Raw genomic sequence first — 8,859 nt, 5'->3', positions numbered from 1 at the left:
GTTATAAGCCTATTAAATAACAATAAATGAAATACTTAATTACTATAACGAGTCTAATTACTATATATAATTCAGACTCTGGTACGTTTTAGAAATTAATTAAATAATATACTTTAATTTTATTTACTTTTTATTATTCTTAATTAATATTAGTAAGCTATTTAATTTGTAAAAGTACTTATTTTAGTTTTTCTTTTATATATTAAGGGGTAGCCCGCAGAGGGGTAGCCTGTGGTTATGTAATAGATGGTACCTTCTTTACATCCATATAACATCTGGCATTACTATAGGCTACTGCGATTTAAAAACGCGGTTAGGGCTTTTTAAAATTTCCAATACGTGACAGATTAACGCCGGTACTTGTTTTCTGTGCTTCTAGTTTTCTTCGGACCCGCTTTTATTTTCCCCTAGCGCGTCCTCAACGCATTCGCGACGTGCCGCGACGTGCCGCGACGTGCAACGACTGCACATGTTTTGCGCTTCTCAACTCCTCAAGCAACGCCGCCAACGATGTCGAATCCTTCTCTCGAGCCAGAAATACTCATCTCTCGTCTATCCCATCGTCCCCGCCACCTCCTCAGAGCCATGATCACGGTCACGGCCCCGCCAAAACCTCCAGATTCAACGCTGGCTGACCGTCTCCGGACTGACCGTGTCTCGTCACTCGGCATCCTCGATCGTCTCCCGCCGGAAATCATGTCAATTCTCCTTGGTATGCTCGATATCCAGTCAATTGTACGTTTCGCAAGCGTTTCTTTCCGAGGCAACATGTTCGTTCAATCGCAGCGTGCATATCGAGACCTGGTCGTATTTGCTCCACAGGTGCTTTTGGCGTTGGGCAGGGTAGGCCTGATCGGTCTTCATTCCGTCGTTGAACTCCACACCGCTTTGCGAACGGGGCGGTGTGCAACTTGCACCGAATACGGCGCGTTTCTATTCCTTCCTACCTGTGAGAGATGCTGCTGGGAATGCCTCCGTTACAACCCGTCGTTACGGGTGCTTTTACCCAAGGAAGCAAAAACATATTTTGGCCTCTCGGAGCGGCATCTTCAACGGCTACCTACCCTTTGCGTTATCCCTGGCAACTATGGCATATCCGCCGACCCTGCACCGGAACATTGCAGGCTTGTTAGCGTAAAGGCAGCGAGAGGTCTTGGACTTATGGTGCAAGGGTCTACGGAAAAGCTAGCACAGGCTATGGCGAGGAGATGCAAGTCCACAAGTCTCCTCGTCGTCGGTCGATACCTTCAGGGCGAGCCAGCGGTATCCCAAGGTCAAGACTCGCTGTTACTGCCAAGCCAAGGCAATATTCCGACTGATAATTTCTTTGGCATGGCTTCCATTCCGTTCCCTTCACTCTCAAAGTCGGGGAGGATCGAGGACGGTCTGTGGTGTCGGGGCTGCGAAGTCACCCTCCGCCGATACGATTCCCTGCGCTTACCTCGGGATATGCTTGCGGCCGTGGTGCCATCGAATTGTGAGCCACAGCGGGTGCTACTCGGCTTGGAAAGGCGGGCCCGATCGAAGCAGTCATTCTTAGATCACATTAAGCACTGCTACGGCGCACGGCAATTGGTTCCTGAATTGGCGACAGTAAACGATTGACATTGGACAGTTTCAGTACGAAAGCTACCTAGACAGCAACTCTAGGGACGATGGCAAAACTCAACATGACACATTGACTGCATTCCGGCCCGACAACTAACTCCAGACTGCTGCGTCGTTCTCATTGCCCACTCCGCCACATCAACTTATCTATCCTACTCGCAGCCTCGTACTTGTACTTCTCCGCCCGACATCCAGCTCAGTCCCTAGGATACCGACCCCGATATTCTGTTGTAGCCTTGTCTTCCTTTGGAAGGTGTTTGGGACAATAGTTGCGTGATATCTTGTCATCTCTGTCCATCCGCGAGCATTGCAAGTTCGATTGACTGTTGTACAATCGATCGCACTGCACGAATTCTCCCTTCTGTCTGCATCCACACTGGTACAGGTGATAATATTGAGTGCACATGATCGAGATCGACGAGTGGTTAATGAGGTGGACGATTGTCCTGAACGGATCAAAGGTGGGGAGGTATTGTTAGTGTAGCGAGGAAGAGGACGACACTTGAAATGATACGGCTGTAACCTTTGACCGAGTGTTAGGGCGATCAACTTCGTGGATGGATGTTGGCTCTCGTACCTGAGGGGACAGTTTAACAGTCAAGCAGGCGTTCATAATAATCTGGTAGGATGACGAGACAACCTCGAGGGGACTTTTCTGAGCCTTTTATGTTTATCGTTGCCCGCTACAAGAGGGACTTGCGCTGCCAATATTGCGTCGTGTTGGTCACCCTCAGGCTAGCTGCATCGTCGGTCATGTTTCAAGTAGTCCTAGTTCTGATGCCGACCAACCTAATAACGTTCACCGAAGAGCTCCTCGGCCGGCGCTTACATATTAAACACAGAAAATAAGGCGACCCTGGCGAGTCATAGGTGATACACGCGCGGATTAGCCACCCTCAGGCGCCTTTGCTGGTTGCATAGTCGGCCATGTTACAAATAAAAGTTCTGATACCAACCGACCTAATAGCGCCCACCGAGGATCTACTCGCCCGGCGGTTACGCCTCAAGCCAAAAGATGAGGGTATTAGGACAACGCTGGTGAGTTGCAGATGATACCCGCGCGCGTATCGATTGGCCCGTGCCACGTGCTCAAGTCCAGCGCCGGGAAGCGCATCACTTCTCAGACCACCTCACTCAGGTTGTATACCTACGCCTCCTGCCGCAACACAAAATCATGACCGGCAAAGAGTGACCTGCCAAAGTTACCATGACGATGCTACCAAAATCAGACATCGAAATTCTCTCTCAATACATAGACGATGAAAACGGATACTATCGTCTCAGAGTGGGCCGAAGAGTCCATTACCTCACAATCTCCTCGGGCGTATTCGACGACGATACTATGTGTCGGCCGTATCTCCTCATTCCTAAGTTACCAGATCTTCCCGACTCTCCGTGGACTACTATGGTCATCTCGCGGGACAAGAATGGCTCTCTCACGTCAACCACCTCTACGGACCCGTTGCCCGAGATCCAGACAACTTGGCATGAACTGCGCGTCGATGTGTTGAAATTGGAGAGAACGAGGCGTTTCCGCTCGGGAGTGCATGAGGTCCAATATAACGGCGCCCCTGCCATCGCCAAGATCGCATGCTTCCAATGGGACATAGCCCGGATTGAGCGCGAGTCATGGGCGTACTCGATAATGGCACGTCATCATAACCAACATCCTAATGAGTCTCCTATTGCACCTAACTTCCTCGGCCATTTGACTGAGAACGGTAGAACCATGGGTTTCCTGCTGCAAAAGGTTAATGGAGAGCCGGCCTGCATCGACGACTTGGCCAACTGCGAGGCGCTTCTTCGCAGGCTGCACCGCCTGGGGTTGATTCATGGTGACGTAAATCGGTACAACTTCCTCGTCGACCGGATTTCTGGAAGTAGTATACGTCTGGTTGATTTTGAACATGCTGAGGAGTTGGACGAGGGGCTGGCTAGAGCAGAGCTGCTGTCGTTGCCGGTGGAGCTAGCCGAAGAAACTGGGCGGGGAGCGACTGTGATACTGTAATGAAGCCTAGACCGGGAAGCATATCCTTGGTGGACGAAATAAATGAGACATCTAACAGCAAGATATTGGAGACAAACCTGAGAATATTCTGCTAAATTTCCCTATAATATATAATAATGATCCAGGCCACTTCTAGTCAGGGTTATATGTTGACAGGGATATGGCAATGTATTGAACATTTAGGCTATTATTTACTCGCAAAGCCAATGTCCTGTTTATCGAAACTACTCTTTACTATATGTTACCTGATAATAAGCTACCTCACCCCCCTAGCACCTCTCTGAAGGTTAAGGAAAAAGAAGTAAGTAGGAATCGACGTTTAAACTACGAAAAGGGATTAATTAGTAATCGATTCTTAATTAAACAGGGAGAAATTAACTTAGATTAAACAGAAAGAAATTAACCTAGATTAAACGAGGAGACATTAAGCTTAATTAATTCGTATATAAATAGGATTAAACTACGAAAAAGGATTAGTAATCGACTTTTAAATAAGGAGAAACTAACCTCGATTAATCTATATATAAATAGGATTAAAATAGGTAGAAAATAGGATTAGATAGAAAATAGAATTAAGTAAGAAATAGTATTAAATACGTTAATAGGTAAATAAATAAACGCGTATGCTACGGTTTTATTAGATGTATTTCTTTTAAACAAGTTATATAAACTTTTAACTAATAAAAATAAAGTATCTCTTAAATAACTCCGCATTTACAAGGGTATTTATAAGGGTATTTTTATAAAGGAATTACCTTTGTAAATTAATAAGTATGATAGGGGGTTTAACGTATTATAACTATCCTCTAGATAGGATTATACTACTATTTATTAGCTTTAAGGTTATTTAGATAATATTAAAAGTTTAATTAATATATAGTTTTAGTTTCAATTATTATAGTAGTATAGTAAGACATGCCCCTTTAGTATATTATATAATATATTATAACTAGCTATATAAACTTACATAAAGTAACTATAGCTTTCGTAGGTACAGATTATATTATAATTATTTATAAGTTAGATAATTAATTTTCTTATTAAGGAATTAAAGTTATAGTTAGGTAACTGACAATTTATATATTTCTTAACCTTACGGTTTAAAGTACTTATTAAGAATAAATTATATACTTAAATTATTAATTAAAGAGCTAAGAGAATAACAATTTAATAAGGAAGATATTTCTAATTTTATATAGTAGTCTATAATTAGATTAGTAAGGTTACCTTTTATATAAGGCGGTTAGTTCTTAAACGGGCGTTCGTTGCCTTCGTAAGCGGCTACCGCCCGAGCGGGCGTCTATCGCCCTCTCTTCTTAGTACCGCTTACGTGATAAGAACTAAAAGAATCTTATTCTCGGGGTAGGTATTGTAGTAGTGCGGTAGATCTAGGCCACGTAGCCTTTTGAATGTGTATTTATATGAGTCTCGTACTTACCTTTTCATTAGTTAAACTTAGACGTATAGTAATTAAGACCTTATAGATATTCACTCCTTTTACCATGTCTTTTCTCGCCATCTAGCTATCCTTCTTTTCTTAGTCTCCTTTCTTAGCTGCCGTTTTCAGCTAGCCGATTAACTGATTACAGCTGTTGACAGCTGTAATCTAGGTTGATTAGTACTAGGCTAGTTGTTAGCAGTTGGGTAGTTATTCGTATCTCTATTACAGCGTACCTACGCTACTCCTATTTAATGGCGACGACTTGTTAGCTCGAGCCGTAACCTTACCTTAGTCTTAAGAGCGACTTATTATAACCGTTTTATAGTTAATAAGTTTAGAATACGTTGGTTAAAAGATTCCTTAATTTTTAATTAATTAGCAGTTATTTTCGTAGCTCCGGAGCCGTTTTTATAGCTTTTAGATTAAGCCATTTTAAGTAGTAGGATTAACGGAAGAATAAATAACTATAGCGACTATCTTAATAACCTACGACCTTTTATTAACTTTTAATTAACTTATCTAAAAGCTCGTTCGCTGATTAAAAGATCTATCTTATCCTCGTTTCTTATCTATCTCTTTTAAAGGAGCTATATCCGTTTTTACTCAGTTTTGCCTTTGTTTTTAATAGTATCTAGATAGTATTTTTTTTAATTAATCGATCTAACTATATTACCGCTACCCCCCCTCTTCTTTAATATACCCGTACGCGTTTAAAGGTATTTGTTCCTTTATTAATTGATTTATTATAATTATAAAAGGCTTACTGATAGCTTGATGACCATTATTTTATTCTTATTAATGAATTATGGTATCTAAAGAGGTCTTTCCTTACCTCTTTAATCGATAGTTATTACGATACCCTTATAAGAAAATACTGATACGCCTTGTATCTATGAACCTAATCGGGAACCTACCGATTAATACGAAAATCTATAAACGATACCGATATAAAACGAATTAAATGGATATTAAATAAAATAACCTAAGAGATTAGGAATAATTATAGAAATAGTTAAGATAATACCCAGAGACCCCTCTTATCGCCTTTACCGATATGTAATTTGTAGGAAAGCCTTAAAAGCCTTAGGACTATATATAAAAAAGGAATCGAGGGTTAAGGAAAGCCCGATATAATAAGGAGGAGCAGAGCGTACGCGATACTGGAGTCCCGGATAGGCTTACTCGAAAGGGTACTTTATCGAAGACTATAATACGTACGATAATCTAAGATAGATAAAATTAATATTATTATATTAATCGAGAAACGAGGAATCTAATATAATTATTATATCTTAGGTATATCTCTTAGTCGTAAAGATATAGTAATCGCTAACCCTAAGGCATAAGAGGTAAGAGGAGAAAAGGAACTAAACGTAAAAGTTACTTATTCGGCTATAGTAGTACGACGAAGCGACTTAAGCGCTTATAACTAAAATAGATATATTAATTAGAGAACGACGAATCTAATAATAAAAACGAATCTTTAATTAAAGTAAAAATAATAAATATAATAATTTAACTAAGTAATAAACTAAATAATAAGTATAGTATAGCCCGTACTTACGGGAGTTATAGTTACTTTATATAGGTATAAAGCCTATCGTAACGTATTACGTAATGTATTAAAAGGATATATCTTATCGTATTATTATAACCTCTTTAATTTAATTATACCTTAAGGAATAATTAAATTAAAAAAGATAGTACGGTATATTCCCATTAATATCTCTCTTTAAAAACTACCGTAAAACTTCATTCTATCGGTTATTATTTAATTATTAAAGCCGAGCCTTTATCTTATCCTTTAATATAACGAAGAAATTCCTTTATTACTTTACGGTTAACTTAACCCGGTTTATCCTTACTAATATAGCCCGATCGGCGTATTCTTTCTCTATTTCGGTTACCTTCTTCTTAATCTCGGCTTATCTTTCTTAATTAAGGGAAAAATAAGGAAGTAGGTACGTTCCGAGGATCGATTAAGTATTTTCCCTCTACCTATACGGTATAGAGGTTTCGTTAGATTAGAAAGCTTTAATCCTAACTAGGTCGGGGAAAAGGAAGAGGTAGCTCGTAACCTTAATAAGGTCGTCGTATCAGAGGTTTACGTCCGTTAATACGAAGAAGCGGAAGGGATTAAGTACTAAGGCTACGGAAGAACGGCGGACCTTAACTTACGCGAACGAATGAACGGAAGATTTACGGTTAGAGGGCTTTCCGACCGAGGTATTTTCGGTAAAGGCTATAGTGTTAATAAGGTCGATACGCTTTTTTTAATTTATAGCTTATCGGAAACGCTTAACGATACTAACCCCTCCCTTTAGAACCCGAACGCTATAAAATTACTCTACTACCTCGGTATATTCCCTTATTATATTAAGGAGGTTAAGCCCCTTATTTTCTTAGGCTTCTTAAACGACCTCGATCGGTTATTTAAAGATAAGATACGATAAGATACCGCTTTAAAAACTATAATTAAAGTTATCTTATCAATTTATTAACGCGACGTAATAAACGAATTAAGGGGTTATAGTAATTTCGAAAATATCCTTTTCTTAACCTCATTATAATTAACCAAACGCGTACGCCGTCCGATCGAAGACGCCGTCTTTAATTATATTAAAGTTAAATAGTTTATAAAGCTTAAGGAAATATAACGTTATGACGAAGTAGGCTTAGGAGAACTTATTAAGGTTAGCGATGGTTTATTTCAGGTCTATTAAATCTATATAAATCGTAAAAGCTAAGGCGGACATAGGGTTATCGAAAAGGTATTAACGGGTTAAGAAGTTAAAGGACCCCGCCGATCAATAGCTTATCGTTTAATATACGAGTTTATTTCGAAGGCTGCTTTCTTACCTTCGAGGTCGTAACTTATTATAATATAAAAAGTACGGATATCCTCGTTAATAAAGTAAGCGAAACGAACGAGGTATACGAAAGAATTAATTAAGGTTACTTTCGTTTACTTTTACTATTATTAATTTATAGTTCGGGATCGATTAACGGATAGCCGGAGAACCTAGGCTATATTAGATCTTAATTCGATCTAGCCCTTCCTCGAGTCGTAGTCCTTTAAAATATTAAGTTAATACTTCTCTATACCGCTTTAGTTATTTTCACCGCCGTAAATCTCCTATAAGAGCTTTATTAAGTCGGTTAAATTGATTCGAAGTACGTCTTTATAAACGGAAGGGAGGGAAAAGGAGAGAGGAACGCCGGCGGAGCGAAAGGAAGTTATTGTAAAAAAGAAATATTAAAAAGAGAGGGGGAGAAAGAGAATAAATTAAAAATAAAATTAAAAAATAAAATTAATAATAAAAAAGGTAAGCTAAAGATTAATGAGAATATAATAATTATAAGGGGGGAGGTTTCGGAATAGAATACCTAAAGAGAAAAAGGAGAAGGAGGAAAAGAAACACGTTAACAATAGAGTTAGATATACCTTTACGGTTAACGTTTTAAGAAAGCGCGTTCCCCTATATACGTATAGAATTATAATAAGAAATACGTTAATTTATGACTTTTTATTATATACTCTTAATAAAGTAATAAATACGTACGTTTGTAGACTCGTAATTAAACGTAAGTTAAGATAGGTATTATCGAGACTATCTTAAGGACGGTATTTACGACCTAAGTAATATATTCGACTCTCTCGTTCTCATTTAACCTCCCCTCTTTTTCTTCGTTATTTTATAGTTCTAATTTATTTCTTTTCTTCCTTTCCTAACTCCTTTATCTTTGTTTTAGTTCGTTTTTAGATTTTTCTTAGTTCTAGATTGATAATTTCGTCGTCCCT

General features: G+C 39.2%; 3 protein-coding genes across 3 annotated transcripts; 2 read left to right on the top strand and 1 right to left on the bottom strand.

The window, feature by feature from the left end:
• Positions 1-316: 316 nt before the first annotated feature.
• GGS23DRAFT_394166 (F-box domain-containing protein) lies at positions 317-1,893 on the top strand. Its single transcript, XM_051513534.1, has one exon. It carries the CDS (start codon positions 511-513, stop codon positions 1,603-1,605), a length of 1,095 nt encoding a protein of 364 aa, XP_051367504.1. The 5' UTR covers positions 317-510; the 3' UTR covers positions 1,606-1,893.
• On the bottom strand, positions 1,705-2,441 carry GGS23DRAFT_394170 (uncharacterized protein). The gene is made up of 2 exons (XM_051513535.1): positions 2,398-2,441; positions 1,705-2,343 (listed from the first exon to the last, which is right to left on the bottom strand). The coding sequence occupies exon 2, from the start codon at positions 2,012-2,014 to the stop codon at positions 1,805-1,807; it is 210 nt and encodes a 69-aa protein (XP_051367503.1). The 5' UTR covers positions 2,015-2,343; positions 2,398-2,441; the 3' UTR covers positions 1,705-1,804.
• Positions 2,442-2,614: 173 nt separating this feature from the next.
• GGS23DRAFT_588660 (alpha-galactosidase A) lies at positions 2,615-3,840 on the top strand. Its single transcript, XM_051517563.1, has one exon. The coding sequence runs from the start codon at positions 2,816-2,818 to the stop codon at positions 3,614-3,616; it is 801 nt and encodes a 266-aa protein (XP_051367502.1). The 5' UTR covers positions 2,615-2,815; the 3' UTR covers positions 3,617-3,840.
• The last annotated feature ends 5,019 nt before the right edge of the window (positions 3,841-8,859 follow it).

The sequence above is a fragment of the Durotheca rogersii genome (assembly GCF_024521655.1).
Source record: "Durotheca rogersii strain YMJ 92031201 chromosome Unknown GGS23scaffold_43, whole genome shotgun sequence".
Taxonomy (NCBI): Eukaryota; Fungi; Ascomycota; class Sordariomycetes; order Xylariales; family Xylariaceae; genus Durotheca; species Durotheca rogersii.
This window is presented reverse-complemented; position numbering and strand designations above follow the sequence as displayed.

Coding starts and splice junctions, on each gene's coding strand:
- GGS23DRAFT_588660 (XM_051517563.1), top strand. CDS start 2,816: ATGACGATGCTACCAAAATCAGACATCGAAATTCTCTCTCAATACATA.
- GGS23DRAFT_394170 (XM_051513535.1), bottom strand. CDS start 2,014: ATGTGCACTCAATATTATCACCTGTACCAGTGTGGATGCAGACAGAAG.
- GGS23DRAFT_394166 (XM_051513534.1), top strand. CDS start 511: ATGTCGAATCCTTCTCTCGAGCCAGAAATACTCATCTCTCGTCTATCC.